Here is a 19,661-nt window from a genome sequence, read left to right as displayed (position 1 = left end):
TGAAAACAACTATTTATGGTACTAAGTATTTTTTCTAAACATTCTAAAACATTCCTTTTAATGTCTATATTTGTTTACATGTATGGATGAACCATAGTTTATCGCATGGTACATGTATCTCTGTAGCTTATTTAGATTTTCTTCAGTTTTTCACAATTATAAATGACCCATTACATTATACTGAACATCACTGTGGGGAAATGCTGGTGTAAATTCATAATTATTTTCTTTATTTTTATTAATTGTATATATTATTTTAATGAGGTAATGTTGATATACAACACTATATGTGATTTTGGGGTATAAGTTTGCAGCTTTTCTGACATATGTTGCCACACCATGCTTACCTCCAAAGCTGGAAGAACCCCCTCACAGTTCATGGAGCTCTCACTGCCCTCTATTTCCATCCCTTACCCCTTCTCTGGTAACCTCAGTTCTGCAGCAATATTTCTAGGGTTTGTTTTGGTCTAGTTTTTTCCTATTGTTTTGTTTTGTTTTTCTATATTATGCATTTTTCTATGTTATGAGTGGACAGAGTAATAGGATTCGCTATAGGGGTCTGAGAAGAAACAGAAAACTAGAAGATCAGTAGAAGACCAATGGAGGAGAGATTCTGGAAGAAATAAGTATTTGTTTGACAAACAGTATGTCACTGTTAACTTTAGAGAGCATTTTCAGTAGCCTAATGGGGACAGAGCCACATAGCAGGAGAGGTATACGGTAGTTACAGAAATAAAGATGTTAATGAAACTTATTTTTCGAAGATTTTATTTGTTTGCGCTTACAGAAATGGGGTACAGGCCAGAGATGCAGTGGCAGCAAGAGGATTAACCAGAAACAGACTGAGGAGCAGAACAGGCAGATTGACAAAGTACACTGCTGAGGGGAGCAGTGGGCGAGACAGGAGAGGTCTGCTGCACCATGTGGGTCATCTCCGGGGTGGGGATCGAACTTAATGCAGTCAAGACTTGGCTTAACTTCACAGTGCAGCTCTCTAACCCACTGAGCCACCAGGGAGGGCCCAAACCTATTTTTCTCAAAATAATTGTTGCAAATGATTTATGGATAAGGTGGAATATATCTTGGCACATATCTGGATGATCTTTCAAGAAAACTGGCTGAGAATGATGGAAAAGAGAAAGAGTGATGGCTAGAGGGCAATGCAAAACCAAGAAAGAGTTCATAATAAGTGGGATAAATTGAAGCAGATTTAAAAGCTAAGGGTAAGACATCCAGAGAAAAAGGATGTTATAATAGTATCCATGATAAAGAGGATACTGATGAAGTAGTTCCTAGAGTAGACAAGTATGACTTTCTTCCAGATCAAGGTGAAGCCCGGTCTTTGAATAGAGGGTCTACAAGTTTTCCTTTAATTTGAGAGATGGAAAGAAGGAAGAGAGGGAACTGCTCTCTAAGCAGTGGGCTGATGGTATCTGGATTAGTTTTAGCTAACTATGAATCTAAGGAATGTAGTTAATGGTATAAATATTTTTATTTTAGTTTCAATTTTTTTTAATGTAGGAAGAAAGATTTATATATTAAGTGACAAGGTATTTCATGTGGGATTTAGTACATCCAGAAAATCATTTTAAATTTCTGCATAGATAGTTTTGGATAGTTGTTTTAACAAATAAAAATATAAGCTAAAATTTAATATTCAATCCTAAATAATAGCCATTTAACTGAAATGGATTCATTCATCTGGTTCCCTTATTATACTTTATTCTAAAGTTTAGGAGGTTTTAAGTTGGTGCAACTTTGCCCAATCAATTAGTAAAAGAGGCTTTGCAACATAAAACTGTTTCTGAACTGAAATACATTATATACTCAAACTCACTCTCCTGGAAATATAAAACTGATTTATCTAATGCACAACAAAATTCCACAAATGCATTACCCCTTATAAAATAAAATAATGTTAATTAGGAAAAGAGGCAAAACAATACATTTTCTTTAAACTTTAGGGCAATTAGAGTAACTTTCATTAATATGATATAATAACTGCAATTATTTCACTTTCACTTTTAGTAGAATTTGTATTCATTAAATGTCTATGGTTTTGTATTCTGCAATCCAAAAAAGGTGTGATCTTGTGTCTGATAGCAAGATCATGCTGTAGATGGTTTAATCCATTTATTCAACAAGAAAAGTCTACATGTAGGTGCTATGATTCACAGCCTTTAGGAAAGATTTTATAGTTCACCATCTGTAATTTTCTTTCTTTTTTTTAAAGTTAACTTTTATCAATTTGCCATTGGTTTGAAATGCTATATAAATTTCAGGAGCATAGCTTTACCCATTGATGTGTGTAATATGTCTCACCACCTATCACAAAGCCTTAGAATTACCACACTATCAAAATAACCCTTTCTCCCCTTCCCCTTCCCTTCCTCTCTAGTAGCCACCATATTTTCCACACAGTCTATATCACCTGCAATTTTCTTGTGTTCAATTCACTTAACTTTCTCCTCTCATGAATAAGTAACTAGCACTCTAGAGGCAAAACACATTTTGACATGACCAGCATAATTTCCTAAATATAATTTATTACACTATAGTGGCAGATAGTGAAGGAATGTATTATTTATTTATTTACTTATTATTTACATAAGTCTCAAGATTTCTAGAACCAGGGGAATTTGAAACTCAATTCATTGTATACTGGTCATTTTCAGTTTTGAGTTTATAACTTAAAAAAAATATTTTTAAAAAACACTAAGATTCTCTCCCCTCCACCAAGAAATAATTTACATGTGGGTTAATTAGATGGGGCACCAAATATGTTTATAGATAACACATAGAACACTCCTCTTAACAACCCCTTTCTTTTGGGGTCCTCAACCAGTGAAGGCACAATTATAAGTAAGTGTATAAATTATAACTAAAATATAACAAAATTAGTCCTCATGATTCAGAAATAATTAAGAACTGCAGAGTTTTCTGAGGTGATATGGACACCGCAGAGTTTTTTTCAATTTATAAGTGGGTAGCTGGAGAATGTAAGCAACATGCTTAAAGGAGTCATGTGATTTATTATTAGCAGAGATTACATTAGAACCTGGCAATACTGATTCTAGTTAAATATGGTGTTTGTCATCAAGTGATGGTAAGCCTGCATACCTGCATGGTTTTTTTTTTTTTTTTTTCCGAATAGATACTGTTGTATGTTGTATTTACAGCCATATAGCCAGGACAATTGGTGGGTTAATTTCCAGGATTAATCTGTTATTACCCATTTAATTTAAGATAAATTCCATAAGAACAAGGACTTATTATTTAGAACAATCCCTAATGTAGTAGTAGAATGAACAAAAAGGAAGAGGAATGAAAATTCTGGCAAAGATTTGGCATATGGTTAAAGAAAGGAGGGATGATAAGGTAGGTTTAAAAAGTCCACACTGAGGCCCTCCCTGGTGGCGCAGCAGGTTAAAGCACAGCACTGAGAATCTAAAGCCACTTCCACATGAGTTCGATTCCCACCTGCCCTGGAGGTGACCACATGGTGTGGCAGACCTCTCCTGACCCGCCTGCTGCTCCCCTCAGCAGTGTACTTCGTCGATCTGCCTGTTCTGTTTCCCACTCTGTCTCTGGTGAAGCCTCTCGCCGCCCCTGAGCCTCTGGCCTGTACCCCAGTTCTGTATGCACAAGTAAATAAATCTTTAAAAAAAAAAAAGTCCACACTGAAGAAAATCAGTAGAAAACAATTTTGTCCATTTTTATACACATAACTGCATTCTTAGTGACTGTCATCTTCCTAATGTCACAACAAAATAAAATAATTTAATAATTATGTGTTAAGCTCTGAGGAAAATGCTAAAATAGTCCTTGCTTTTGAGGGAAATAGTTTGCATATTAAACACCATCAGTAGTTTCTCTGAATTGGCATTTCTAGATATCTCCACTAGAGCAAATTATTTATATTGTATTGGTGATTGTGAGGATGTATATCATACTATGTTCTTACTTTCTGAACTTCTGAGGGGTGGAGGAAAGAAATGGTGCCTCCTTTTACAATTATATACACATACATATTATATATGCATACACATATATGTGCATATATAATATGTATGTGTATGCACACACACATATATATAGATATAGATATAAAATCACAGTAAATGCTATTAAATGCATTTCACAGGTTCAAACATGATAGAGGTTTTGTTTTCAAAGTGACTAAAATGTTGCTGTTGACTTCTCAACCATCTGTCAAACAAATTAAAAAAAGACAACTGAGTTTTTTTCCCCCAACTGATTAGAATGGTCATATTAACTCAAAATATTTAAACCCTTCACGAAATTCAGTGTTAACTTCTCAGTCTTCTGATAAAATTGAGCACCTTTTCCATATTGAAATATTTTCCATTAGAATGTTATCAGTACCCTGTCTCTTAATTTTACTCTTTTTTCACTAATTGGGCTCTTAGCCTTTAGCTGGTCACTCTTCCTTCCCTGATAATGGTTTTACATATTACTCCATACACATAGGGACTTGAAATAAACAAAAGAAAATTTGAGGTAAAGTGAGATGATATATACAGTCTTAAATGGTTCAAGAATACACAAATACACACACATACACACACACTCCCTACTGTTAAGCAAAAAGGGCAAAATGTTATTAGTGATAGGTGGTATATGGTGTTTCGTATATTACATTTATAATTTTGTGTAAATTCTGAACTATTTATAAAGAACTATTAAAAGTATCAACACTTCTTATAGCTTTGCTATTAATATTTTCTCTGCAGATTGAATAATATGATACAATGTTTATCTGATAACCTTTTTTTTCTTAGTTTTAAAGTAGGACCTGTGTACATAGATTCTAGTATAGTCTACACAGCTCTTCAAATACTTTGAATGCTGTTTTATTGTAAAAGGAGATGTGCTTTCCTGATACTAGCTAATTATTATGATAGAGTCACCAAAAGAAGGAAATATTTTGATCTAGTAAATCAGTTCTAAGATCTTGTTTTCTAGAAGTAAGAAGGAAATTTTCAAATTCCAAGTAAGTATAAATTTACAGAAGGTTCATAAATTAAGTATGGAACTTCATTGCATTTTAATATAAATGAGTACATTTATGACAGATTGATCTCATAACCATGACTCTTTGCTTTTCAGATATCAAATAACAGCCATCTTGGACAGAAAGCATCATAATCCCTATTTCATACTAAGTATCAGCTAACAATTTATGAATAAACTATTTTTTTTGGTGACAGAGAAAAAAACAGTAGACATTTCTTGAAGTAAGAATTATAGAAATTTTTGGTCACTTGATTTTTTTAATATGTTATATTTACAACTATTAAATTAATAAGATAATTTAAATTTGAGTGAAATCTTCAGGTAAGAATTAGGTAAATGTTTACTTTTTGTGTCTTTGCCTTTCTAAAGAATTTGTTAACATTAGAATAGAGATGTTGCAGAGATATTGGTGTCAATACCATTTAAAAAGTCGTATTTTTCCAAATACATAAAAATAATTTCACATAAAAATTTGCAATGTATTTGCAATAAATGTAAGTATAATGAAAAATAGAAGCAAAACAATCTATATATCTTGAACTAATAAATTTGAAAAATGATTAGCCAAATTAATCAATAGCACCACCATGAAATGGAAATAGCAGAAATACTTTTAAGTAAATGGACAATGAAAAAATTAGAAAGTACTGATTCAGTTCTATTTAAATATATTTGAAAAACATGGATAAGAGAAATAATTATGCAGGCTTATATAAATAATAAAACTGAGCACATGCAAGGGAGAAACTCTAAGAAAATGAATTTTTATGGAAGAAATTGAAAAAGTTGCAAAGTTGTATTGCCAACCCAAACTGAACACAAAACTTGACTCATTCAAGCTAGATTTGAAAGGCATATTATATCTTCAAGGAATGGATAACTTAAATGACATTTAACTTGTTTGAGAGCAGAGAGAAATGAAAAGATTTTACTGCTCTTGACACCAGCATAACTCTGACAGTAAAAGTTGATAGTAAAACAAAGCAAAGCAAACAAAAACTTGAAAAAATAAATTTCAGGTCAATCTCACTAATTAATATTGATGCAAAATTATATATAAGCAAATAGCATATAGAACGCGTAATCAAACATAGATATATTTTAATAATATAGAATATTTTAGGAATGAAGGTATAGTTAAACATAAACATCTTAATGAAATTTATCATAGTGCTAAGTCAAAAGAGAAACTGATCATCTTTATAGATGTCATTTCCTATGATTTCCTACTGCAATAGGAATTAAGGGGAATTTCCTAAGTATGATGAATATTCATCTCTAATTAGAAGCTAGTTTTTTAACAGTATAAAATGAAACAGTTTAGAGCCCTCCCTGGTGGCACAAGGGATTAGGACTCAGCACAGCAAGCTGGACACAGCCGCTTCAGGGCAAGTTTGATCCCTGCCCAGAGGTGACGCACAAGTCATAGTAGACCTCTCCTGTCTGCCCACTGCTCCCCTCAACAGTGTACTTTGTTGATCTGCCTGTTCTGCTCCCCACTCTGTCTCTGGTGAATCCTCTCACAGCCCCTGCACCTCTGGTCTGTACCCAAGTTCTATATGCATAAATAAGTAAATCTTTAAAAAAATGAAACAGTTTATAGGAATTGCACAGAAATTCCAATTATCTCCCTTATTAGTTAGTAATGTTCAAGAAATAGTCCAATTATTAGCCGAATCAGAGGTACACAAACAGGAAAGGAGAAGGTAAAGTGATTGTGACTTACACACGGTCTGATTATATGCCTCAATCCCATGAAATGAATTGGAAAAAATGTGAGAAATAATAACTCAATGATACCAATAAAATTAATATTCAAGAATAAAACTTCAGGAGGATGAAGTAAATGCAGGGCATACTTATGTTGGCAATTATTTTTTATCTCTCTCCAATAGCATGTCAACTCCATAAAAAATTGTGGTTGGCTTCATTTATTGCTTTATCTCCATGTCAAAGACTGTGTAGTACACAGTGTACACTCAAATATTTGTTAAAAGAATAAATTGACACTAAGATCTATTCTGGGCAGAGGAAGATGTGTAAATATGTATTTTCACAATAAAAGGATACTGAAAACAATCAAAATATCCATTAGTGGATATTTTACTAAATAAGCTATTAAAAATAATGAGTGGTACTTTGGAACTAATACATAAAGTCCTCTAAGAGATAATAAACACTGTCATAATGCAAATTTCAATATTTTTAAAAGGGAATTTAAAAACATGTTTTTCTCCACAGGGAAGTTATTGGAAATCAACAGAAAATAATTGGAAAATCCCAAATGTTTGAAAAATCAACAACACATTTCTAACTAATGAATGGTTCAAAGAATAAATGACAAAGGAAATAAGAAACCACCTTAAACTGGCTGAAAAAGAAAATACATAATGAAATTTATGGAATTCAGCTAAATAAGTGCTGATAGTGAAATTTATGACTGCAAATGCTTTAATTAGAAAGCAAAAATGATTGTAGCTTCATTAATCTGCTTCAAGAACACAGAAAAGATAAAGTACATTAAACACAAAGTCAGTAGAGGAAATTATAGAGTGGAAAATATTGAAATAGAAAACAGAATTATTTTATCTTTCTGTAAAGATGTAAGTCCAAAGCGTGGCTTGTAAAAAAGGATTTTATAAAATTTTGCTAAAAATTTTACACTAACATTTAATTGATTAGTTGAATTGCAAACTTTCCCAGAAATACATGTTACCAAAACTCACTTAAGGAAAGACAGAAGATTGGAATAGTCCTAAATTAAGAAAAGAAAGCTAATTAGTAACTAAAAAATCTTTCTACAAATAAAGTTCAACAGATGGCACTTCATTGGTGAATTCTATTGAACTTTTAAGGGAGAAAATCAACTCTACAAAAACTCAGAAAATAGAAGGGAGGTGGAGAATAATTCCCAACTCATTTATGAGGCCAGCACTATAGTGATTGAAAAACAAGTCAAAGACATCTTATAAAGAGAACGTCTTCCCCTAGACCAGTTAAAAGTTTCTTAAAATAGGGCCCTCCCTGGTGGGGTTAAAGCACAGCAATGAGAAGCTAAAGCCACTTTAGCATGAGTTCAATCCCCTGTCCCAGAGGTGATCCATATGGTGCTGTATGGACCTCTCCTGACCTGCCCACAGCTCCCCTCAGCAGTGTATTTTGTCAGTTGGCCTGTTCTGTTCCCTGCTCTGTCTCTGGTTAATCCTCTCACCACCCCTGCACCTCTGGAATATACCCCAGTTCTGTATGCATAAATAATCTTTAAAAAATTTCTTAAAATATAGAGACAGAGTCTAGGAACATACCAAAAGAGATAATTTGGATGCATTAATATTTAAAACTTCTTAGCTTCAAAAAGGCACCACTAAGAAAATGAAAAGCCAAGCTGCAGACCAGAAGAAAATATTTCCAATTATTTATCTTACAAAAGACTGGAACTCAGAGCACTAAAGAACTTCTACAATGTAAGAAGACAGCAGATAAATAAATATATAAGTATGTGAAATATTGAGTGGGCATGTCACCAAAGATACATGAATGTTAATAAACACATGAAAACATGGTAAACACATGAAAATATCAAAGAAATGTAAATTCATACCATGGAAGCTACTTGCATGCTGAAACTAGAACAGCTATAGTAAAAAAGAAAACCTGATGATAACAAGAAGCTGGGCAACAATGGGCAGAAAGTAGAAACCTCATACATTGCTAGAGATGATGTAAAATGGTACAGTCATTTTTGGCAGTTTTTTTTTTAACAATTTAAATATATGCTTGCATATTGCCCAGCAGTATTAAAATGGTGAATGGTTATATGCCATAAAATGGAAAATTACTTTGCAATAAAAGAAAACTACTCGTATACATATCAACACAGGTAAATCACAATAGCAATAAGATAAGTAAAAGACTATCTACTATACGGTTAAATTTATAAAAATTTCTAGAAAGGCAAAATTATTTAGAAAGCATATTAGAAATTATTGTGGCCAGAGGAACTTGGGGGTGATGAATGTTTTAAGGATTATGGTGACTATTACTTACTGAACATAAATTTACTACTACTGGCTAGTTAGTTTTATGTTATATGAATTATAATACAACAGCATGTTAAAAAATAAGATACAATATTAGCCAAGATATTTTATACATATGTAGGTATAGTATCCTACTTATATCCACCTATGTAAACATATCACATATATTTACATATGTGCTATTAATATACAAACTCTCTAGAAGAATGCATAAGAAAAACTGTCTGAAAAAAAAGTGAAAGTGTGCCACATAAGAGAGAATATTTCATTTCTTATTTCCTAACACTATTTAAAAAAGTTATCATGCACATATTTTTCAAATTAAAAAAATCCTAATAAAAATAATAACAAATTTATATGAGCCTCATATTAGGACCCAGGCCTATGACTGCTGTTGACGAACTAGGAACTTCCCTTGAAAGAAGCCATGAACACTTGAGTACCTCTAAAAAAAAAAAAAAACCAACTGAATTTCATCATAAAAAAACATGGTATTAATTCCTATTAATATCAGAGAGATGAGTACAAATTCTGAGAATGGGGAAACACAAGAAGTTTTTGACTTAGAAATACTTTATGCTTTACAGGCTAGTCCTTTCTTAATTCTGCATTAGCCACAACATAAAACAAGTTCCTCATCCTCAAATGCAAGCAAAATTGGGAACATGAGAATTAAATAGAGGAGGGAGAAGGAAATGAGGGGTAAGAACAGGATAATCTAGTTGATAGTACACACCTGATGTTTTCAGAAAAGGCACAAGTTGCAGTAATATAAATATCATATATAAATAAGTAAAACAAATAAGCAATCTCAAAATGCTTTTCTGTTATACTATATTTTTAAAAAAGTCATGTGTCTCCAAACCTGCTTCTATAAGTCATATATCACATACTGCACAGATTTTCAGTTTTGACTAAATATCAAGAGCCTACTGCAAAGATATGAATTTCACTTGCACATTATGAAGACATGAAAATACTAAAATATTAAAGTAATGAAAGTATTTCTTTTAATCTTAAACAAGCAATAGGAGAAATTAAAACGTCAATATTTAATTATCAAGATTCAAAAGCTATTTTGAAAAAAATAATGCCTAAAGAACATCAAAGTTAAGGCTGTTGTGCTATCACATTAATTTCCACAAATGCCTTTTATTTGGTATCTCTTTCCACAAAAGGAATCAATGATATAAAAACCTCCTAGATGGGGAAGCATCTGCAGAGAGGGCCAAATCATATAAGCTGCTTCTTTCTGCTTTGACTACTTTTATTTGCGTTTCAGACTGACAGGGATTTCATATGGCTTCCAGTGCTTCAAAGAGGCAATCTCTTATATTTTTTACACGTGTGTCCTTCAGGCATGGGTTATCCAGAAAACTGCTCCTTGTGACCCATCCCTGCTCTGACTTCACTGCTAAATTAAGACTCGACAAATATTTAATTAGCATGTATTGTGGATCATTGAATACTAAGCACACTATCATCAGATCAGGTATTATCACTGAATATAACAGATGTGACATTGAACTCATGGATTTAAGTATCCTACAAAATTGGTTGAATGACAGAGGGCATCCAGGGTTCAGAGCCCCCATTTCCATATTTCACCTAGAACATTTGGCCCAGAAGTGCAGCCCTAACCCTATTCATAACCTTCTTCTCAGGTTAAGGAAGTCACTACAGGTAATTAAAGCTGGTGCAGACTTTGTACAAGTGAGTGTCTTGAGCAGCCCTAGTCACAACTATGAAAGATTTTCTTTTCATGGGATTAAAGCTTCCTATGGTCTTTAAGGGAATTATCAAGACTATGTTTGGGCTTGGAAGGGGTTAAACAGACTTCCACCTGGTAGCCTGGACTCCTAAGTACAATTCAGAGCATTTGCTTTTGGAAATCTCAAATTTCTTAATTAAATCAATGGGAAATGAGCTTCATGACCCTACAACTGATATATTATAAAGAACTTTTGGAATATAGGCCATTCACACTGGAGATTTAATCTTCCCCATAAAGTTCATAGCAACATAAACTTGTTAGACTAAAAACATATTATCATCATATTTAATATAAGATAGAAAAAGATATATTCTCAGAATTAAAAAAAAAAAAACCTTCCTGGACTCCTATTTTTATCTTACCTCTTTACTTTTCATTTCATTGTATAATTTCATTTAATTCCAGAAAATTCCCATTTTTACAATATTATTGTAAAGGTCCTTCTATTTTTACCTGTGTGTTTTATGCTCAAGCAGCATTTATCTTACCTCCTCGATGGATAATCAAAGAAGTTTCACTTCCAATGGGACAGTCCTTGAGTATATCCACTACTTCTGTATGGCTCAGGTTCTGTACATTCTGCTGATTGATCTCAACAATGAGGTCTCCTTCACACAGGCCAGGGCATCCCTGAATGTCAAGTATTTGTTTCACTCGCTGTCCTGTAGGACTGTCGGCAATAGTGAAGCCAAAGCCCTGGGCACCTTTCACAATGGTTAAGGTCATAAGTTCAGCTTGGGTGGCTCCAGACGAAGCCATAGACACATTGTCGTCATGGACAGGTGGTGGATACGTGCCATCTAGCTGACCATCAGCTGGGATTGAGTGCAAAGGATGAGGTGGCCGATCTGTTATATCTGGAACAGATTGTGAGGTCCGAGAAATGTATTCCAAGTATGTTTCATAGTTATGTCTTCCATTGACCATCACTGGAGGAGGCCTCTCCATTATTGCAAGGGGTGGCACCATACTGTTAGCAGGATCTTCAGGATCAAAGGGCAAAGGGTAGCCTCGACACAATACAAGGTTGACACTCTGACCAATAGGAACAGACTGGAAAAGTTTGACTACATCTGCATGAGTGTGTCCGAGGACACAAACTTCATTAATATAGACAATGACATCACCTGCAAGGGAAAAAGAAAGAGATAGATAAAGTGAGATAAGTTCAATTAACATTGATATAGAGAAATCGGAATTATTTATGAGGCTAGTGAGAAGAGGCACTCCACTTCTCAGTAAGCAGTGAGAAAATCAATTAGAATATTTAAATTTACTGTAGGTGACTCAAGGTTACGACAGGTCTGTCAACAAATATAATAATTGAATGCTGAAAAAAATGCTATTTGATTATTTTTGATGCTCAGAAAGGTTAGAAGAACTTGCACCTTGAAGAAGCATACATTCTATTGCTTTTTTTTTTCATTATCATCTCCATTTTCAGTGCAACTCAGTTACAAGAATTTTCAGATTATTGGGAAATGATGGGCATATGTTTTGGACGAAAAAGAAAGCCCTGGTATGTTTACTTGTATGATTCAACTTTTTTTTTTTTTAAGATTTATTTATTTTTTCATACAGAACTGGGTTACAGGCCAGAGATGCGGAGGGTGAGAGGATTCACCAGAGACAGAGCGGGGAGCAGAACAGGCAGACTGACGAAGTACACTGCTGAGTGGAGCAGCGGGCGGGTCAGGAGAGGTCTGCTACGCCATGTGGTCACCTCCAGGCCAGGCGGGGAATGAACCATGTGGAAGTGGCTTAAGCTTCTTAGTGCTGTGCTTTAACCCGCTGCGCCAGCAGGGAGGGCCTCAACTCATTTTTTAAAAGTAGAAATGGAAACCACTTAGGCCATTTATTTTCTCTTTTGAAAGCCAGGTGTCACTGCAAAGTTTCCATGTACACATAAACAAAGGTCAAAAGAGCACAGATTTTGGTTTGAGGGATCTGGGGTAATATCTAGATCCCTGGCTCTACTGCTTAGCAGATATGATATTGGATAGACTACTTACCTGCTTTAAGTCATAGTTCCTCATTTGTAAAATTGTGAGGATGAAATATGATATGCAGGACAAGTGCTTGATACAGTGTCTGATCGTTGGTAATTCTCAGTAAATGTGGAACATTACTGATATTATTGCTGCCAAAATAGTATGGGAGGATTTGGGACCCTGTCCTTTGGGCAGGAACATCCATAGATTCATACTCTGATCTTAGATAAGGTGATATTTCAGTAGGTCTTTTCAAACAGATATTTGTTCTCTCCAATGTAGTCTACTGGTTTTAAATTAACTTTGTGATATTAAAAATGCCCTGAATACAAATTATTCATTATAAAAAATTCAGAAATGAAATATTTTCTCCTTAAAATGTAGGAAAACATGTTTGTTTGAAATAATTATTTTAAAATTTCAATTATGTATGAATAACAACTTTATTTTTGGAGAACTGTTCTATCATGGATTGATATTTTTATCCCAAAAAAGCCATAATATTTGAGAGCTGAACTTGCAAATTGAGACTGTGCCTCCCTATGCTGAGAAGAATATGAGGGATGAAAAGACATATTTTCACAGATTGTCAAATGAGTAACTTAACAGACATCAGTTTATCAGAAATATTCTGCAATGGGTAGTACAAACAGCTAGAGATTTCATCCTGAGATATCCTTGCCCATCAAAATTACAAACACCAAAAGTGAAAATCAGTTAGACATTTAGAGTTAAAAGGTTTTCTGGCCTTTCTTAGATCTCATATAAAATGATAAAATATCTGTACAAAATAATTTCTTCATTAAATGCACTTATAAATGAATAATTCCATGAATAAAACATGCCTGAGTAAAATGTCCTCAATGACATACACCTGGTTAACACTTTCCAAATTCTAGAGAACTGCTTGAAAATGTTAAAGACATCTAGACAGAGGAGCCAAACAAACATTTTCAGGGATGCAGGTCAGCTCTAATTTTAGAAGATGGCATAGACAATGTGATTAGTCAGCTGGAGCTTTACTCTTCAATTCTACCCAACAGGGAGGGCATTGGTGTAAAAGCTGGGCCAAAACTGAAGGCTAGATTATGATGTACAGCCCCTCTTTGCCGCTATGACTTCTCAGTAGGCTGGGGTCATACAGACTTTTTTTTTTTTAACTCTAGTTAGTTCAGCGTCCCAGAGAAGAATCTGATCCACATGGTTTTTCTTCTCATCCTGCTTCATTTATTTTTTTCATTTTATTACCACATATTTTACATGTTATAAAGCTGAAATAATAGGTATCTGTATGCCATCTCCCTCAACAACTAGAACATTGCTCATAAGAGTAAAATCTGGGAGGTACCCTCGTTCACACACATACGCTCACTCCCTTTCTGAAGGCTATCATAACTGAGCATAACATATGTTATTCATATGTACTTTATATTTTATGAGCTACCTACCTATGGAACCATAAGTCTTATCCCCAAGAAATATTTAGTCTTCAAATAAAAATCTCTGGAGCTTTTCCCATATTTTAAACTTTTTATAAATAGTGTACATATTAATCTTGTGAAACCTCCCTCAATGTGTCTGTGATGTCTATTTATTTTGGCATTGTACCTTTAGTTCATAATTTTCACTGCGATATAGTATTTATTGGATAACCACATCATCATTCATTAATGTTTTGCATTCTTCTGTTAGTGGATGGTACTGTTCTTTGGCTGTTAATCTATGAATCTTTTTCTATGATCATTGTGTGCACATATGGGAGAGTTTTTAAAGTATGTAGTTAGGTATACAAGTGCTTTGCGCAGACCATATGCATTTCAAGTGTGTAAGGAAATGGAAAATATCTGGCAAAATAAGTCATTGATTTACGCTCTCTTCAGTAGAGTATCAGAATTCTCATTACTCCTCATTTAATATTTAGCATTCCCAGACTTTTAGTGTTCACTAGTCTAGTGGGTGTGATCATGACTTTAATTTGCATTTCTCAACTTGCTAGTGAGGGTGAGCAACTTTTGATATGTTTATAAAGAGTACTGGTTAGCACTTTTTTTTTTTTAACACATTCACTATTTTTTCTGCTAACCTCCTTTCTTAACCCAACCTTCTTTGTAGGTTTGGGAGCCTGTATATACACAGGATAGAGAGTCAAAAGACTGGTTTGACTTCCAAATCCATCACAAAGTAACAAATTTGTTACTTTCAAAGCTAACTTAAATCATTCAAAGTCTGCATTGGCAATGAGGAACAATAATAATAGCAATTTATTGTTCTATGGGAAAAACAAATGGTATCATGCAGGTGAAAGAGCTGCCTAAATTGTTATGCAAAAGATGACTGCATTTTCAATAATTAGTATCTGTCTCTGGTCTTTCTCTTTTAGAAAATCAGGGCAGTCCCACTGTGTTATTCCTACCTTAGTCAGAGTCAAGAGTGAGTATGGTTTCTGAGAGGGCAAATAAAAAGCAAGAAGGAAACATGCCACTTTCTTTTAATGCCCTGACTAACTGTAGTCAATGTTAACAAACCCTGCAGTCTCCAAGCACGTTTTATTCTCTCTGTTCCGTCTGCCAGGCATTCACAGGAAAAAAGAACTAAGGGTAATGTTCAAAGCTCTTGAGGTTCCCTGCCAGGTCTAAAGAATAGTTATTTGAATTATAGTGATTAATGTTATCTATTTTCGAGTTTTAATGTGATCTTGCTATTTAGAAATGGAATGAGACCTATTTGTGATTCTCAGTATGACTGTCTTTAAAAATTTATGGATATTTTCTACTCAGAGCAATTTTTCAAGTCATCAAGCAAGCAAGTGATAAAGGGCCCCACAACAATATCTTTATGGGTTGCACAGAAGATTTCTGAGTGTAAAAGTTGAGCGGATAGTTATCACAGGATACAGCCATCTAACAACTTAACAGTATTCAACTGCCCCCTTTCAATATATATTTAGATGTCTGGATATCTCATGCCAAGAGTGTTATAGATGGAAATGCAAGCAAACATTAGCTTGTTCAGATAGAACTGACTGGGTAGGATATTTATAAACTATGCTATATGAATGTCATTTACATGTTGTGAAATAAAAATATGAGCCACCTGGTATACGTCATTTGATTGTACCTTGCCAATTTCTGGGATAGCCTGGCCTGAAGAGCACAGAAAAGGACTTCATTAGGAAAACTGGCTCTAACTCTAGCTCCATTGGCCTACTTAAGACAAAGAATTGGAAAAAATTCACTTGACCTCTCCATCTCACAATTCTTTTATAAAATGGGAATAAAAATATCTCTATTTCCTATTTCAGGAGGCTACTGTGAGGATGAGATAATGCTTTTGAAAACACTTTTAATTTTACCAGAGAAAGGTTCTCCATAAAAATAAGATGATGCACTTCTTTTGAAAGCCAAGCACACATTGTCATTGCCATATTGCTCTAAATAGGACATTGTTTCTTATATGGACACTCACTTTAGATCTATATTGAGACCAGATGGTTTTAGGGTGATTGACTTCAGGCCTATTGATTAAATTTGGTGTGACTGATGAGCCTGGTGTCTCCATACGAATGCTCTCATAATGACCTGACTCTCTATTATGGGATTTTAAAATGCAAGTGAAGGAGAATGAGGCCGATGAAGCAAATATATGCGGTTAAAACTATTGGCCTGTATGAGAAAATGTTCTGGGATAATTGGTTTCCTTCCTAGTCATGGAAATCAAAACACAATACTGGATACTTCTTGAATACTTTATCATTTTGGATAAAGTAGGACACTTCGTAAAGCACTGTTTAACACAGAATTACTGTTATACTTCTTTCCTCTGCTCCTACATTCTTTGAGTTACTGTGGTCTGTATCATTTTTCCTTTCAGTCTTTTCACTAAACACTTACTGTATACCTTCCTTTACTGCAATATGAACTACATTAAAGTAATTATCACTCCGTTCTCAAAGTCACCCCTATTAAGTTCAAACTACACAATCTATGGATCTACTGTTCAACACTCTATCAAGCTATTTTTTGTCTTCATCACACCACAAGGAACCCATTTTGTGAAGTTGATTTCTTTCTATTATTTAGGTGTTCATTTTTTAAATGGTGTCTTTTTAATTGAACTACCATTATTTTACACTTTTCTTTGTGCACTGGAGGATTTAGGGTGCTTAAGTGAGAGGAGAACTTTAGTGATCACACCTGAAGGGAGAAATCCTATGGTTTGGTTAAGTGGGTTTCCTAACTGTTCATAAGTTTTAACTTGCCACTTGTCTTTATTATCCTTCTAACCTCAAGTACACTTCCTATATAGAAGTAATTTAATTTTAGTGCAATTAAATTTTCTTTCCTCACCTGTTCAAAGAAATCTTTACCCACGATTCCTGTTTAAGACTTTTCCTATCTTACACTGTGACTACAAATTCATCTCAGACTTTATTTCTTTGTGGGGGTTTCCTACCCATTCCAAGTTTTCCACATCAAATACAGAGTATCACGAGAAATCTGTAGGTACGATGTATGGTAAATTCTCTTTAGGTATTATGTAGGGTAAATTCTTATTGAGTAAGAAATTTAGTCAAAGGAAAACTGAAATAAAATTTATAATAAATTTACTGCTTGTAGTGTTGATAGCTTCTGTTTTTGTCTAGTCATAAATTTTTGATAAAAAAATAAAAGATAGGCCCTCCCTGGTGGTGCAGCGGGTTAAAGCACAGCACTAAGACGCTTAAGCCACTTCCGCATGAGTTCGATCCCGCCTGCCCCGGAGGAAATCCACATGGCATGGCAGACCCCTCCTGACCCGCCCACTGCTCCCCTCAGCAGTGTACTTCATCCATCTGCCTGTTCTGCTCCCCACTCTGTCTCTGGTGAATCCTCTCACCCTCCACATCTCTGGCCTGTACCCCAGTTCTATATGAATAAATAAATAAATCTTTAAAAAAAAATAAAGATCTCAGTAACTACTTCCATCTCACCATAGGCAAGATTACAAGTGAAGTATTTAAAAAATTGAAAAATTGCTATTTTTTCAGTTTCTTTGCCACTGAATAAGATTTGTCTATTATTTTCATGTTATTATAATATTTAATTTTAATATAATGTCATATATTCATTTTCACTCTGTTTTACATCTCCCACAAATATATTTGGGCAATTATTGCAGAGGGTGTGTCACTTGCCCTTTAAAATAATTGCTCTTGTTAAATTTTATTTTCCAAAGAGAAGCACTAAGGTATTTCAGACAAATAAAATTAAAGCTGGGTCTCTTTGGGCTGCTCTTTAAAAAAGTCATTCAATATCAGCATCCTCATCTATTAAATGAATATAACAATAACTATTCTACTTGCAATATAAGAAAGAGATATCTGTGAAAATGCTTGGTAAATTGGCAAACATTATTCTGATATTAGTTACCAGGTATATATCTTCAAAAAAAATTAACAAATAACAGATAAAAGTTGTAAAGCAAAAAATCTTAAGGATGAGAAGGAATAAATATTCACAATTGAATATTTATAATATATAAATATAAATATAATTGAATATTTTTTTATAAACTGTTGAATGTCTGTAATGAGGCTGCCTACACACAGACTTGAAATGACATATACTTTACTCTTATAATCGAATACAGTGTTTCCTAACAAAGAGGAAGAGTGCCTCATGAGTTTTCTTGGGTTCTTCACTCCATTCTGCAGTACAAATATCATGAGATTAGGGCAGTGGGATCAGAATGACAAAGGGCAGCTGAACTGTGTGCCAGTGGTGGCAGGGAGCTGAGTAGAACTGACATCAGCCACACGTGTGGTTCTGTGCATGTTCTCAATTACTTCACAAACTGTGAAGGGTCAGGAGACAAACACCCAAGAAAATAATGAGTCTTTGTCTTATTTTCTCAGGTTCCCTGATGAATCTGCTAGAGGGCTCTCTATCTCTTACTGCCCAAGAGTTTTTCCTTATGTCTAAGTTAGTCTTTTATTGTAAATCATGACTATTTTCTTTATTTCTGTTTTCATAAAGGGAGAACATCATTCTTCTAGAAATATTTAAAGTAGCCACTAAAGTTCCCAAATAGCCTCTTTTGAGTAACAGTTATAAAACCAGTCATCAATTGGAGAGAATTCCATCTTCTATAGCTCCAGACCTTATTATCAAGTCTACCAACTTTAAACCTACAGACAGTATTATTACAGACATTCATCAAGTTAGGCACAAATGCAAATGAAAAAACAAACACATTATAGAAATTATAAGAGGCAGGACAAAATATCTTCATCAGAAGAATTTTTATTAATTTTGTGCTCCCTTTAAATGACTTTGTGAGTGAAAATGAGAGAAATAAAGACATTGCAATAAAATAAGATTCAGATGATTTTTTTTTCAGATGCTATTTTTGACCTTTTAAAAATATATTATGAGTCCAAGTGTGGGATAATGAAGGGCGTGCTGATTTAGGAATCAAGAGGTATGTCAAGTATGCCAACCATTAGGAGTGCCCACACATCTCTGGATCTTATCTCTCATTTAGTCATCCAATTTTTCAGGAAATATTTATTATATTGGACTTCTTATAGGAGTTAAGCACCATGTTAAAAAAATAGAAGATTGAACCGGATGATCTCTAGAATATTTCTTCACTCTGAAATTCTAAGTCAAAGGCCCTTGCAGCCTACCTCTAAGCTATGACTTCAATTCTCTCCTTCTTTGCCTACTTCTACCATTGAGGTCAGGATCTGATTAGCTATTTTTTTTTAAAGATTTTTTTTAAAGATTTATTTATTTATTCATATAGAGCTGGGGTACAGGCCAGCGATGTGGAGGGTGA

General features: G+C 34.1%; 1 protein-coding gene across 3 annotated transcripts in view; it reads right to left on the bottom strand.

The window, feature by feature from the left end:
• The window catches only part of MAGI2 (membrane associated guanylate kinase, WW and PDZ domain containing 2), a 458,519-nt gene that overhangs the window by 169,179 nt on the left and 269,679 nt on the right, over nt 1-19,661 (bottom strand). For all 3 annotated transcript variants that reach the window (XM_012720830.1, XM_012720831.1, XM_012720832.1), the window contains exon 8: nt 11,340-11,978. In XM_012720830.1, the coding sequence (XP_012576284.1) occupies nt 11,340-11,978 (639 nt within the window). The remainder of the gene's footprint in view (nt 1-11,339; nt 11,979-19,661) is intronic.

This window comes from Condylura cristata, unplaced genomic scaffold (assembly GCF_000260355.1).
Source record: "Condylura cristata isolate star-nosed mole 26May11 unplaced genomic scaffold, ConCri1.0 scaffold00005, whole genome shotgun sequence".
Lineage (NCBI taxonomy): Eukaryota > Metazoa > Chordata > Mammalia > Eulipotyphla > Talpidae > Condylura > Condylura cristata.
This window is presented reverse-complemented; position numbering and strand designations above follow the sequence as displayed.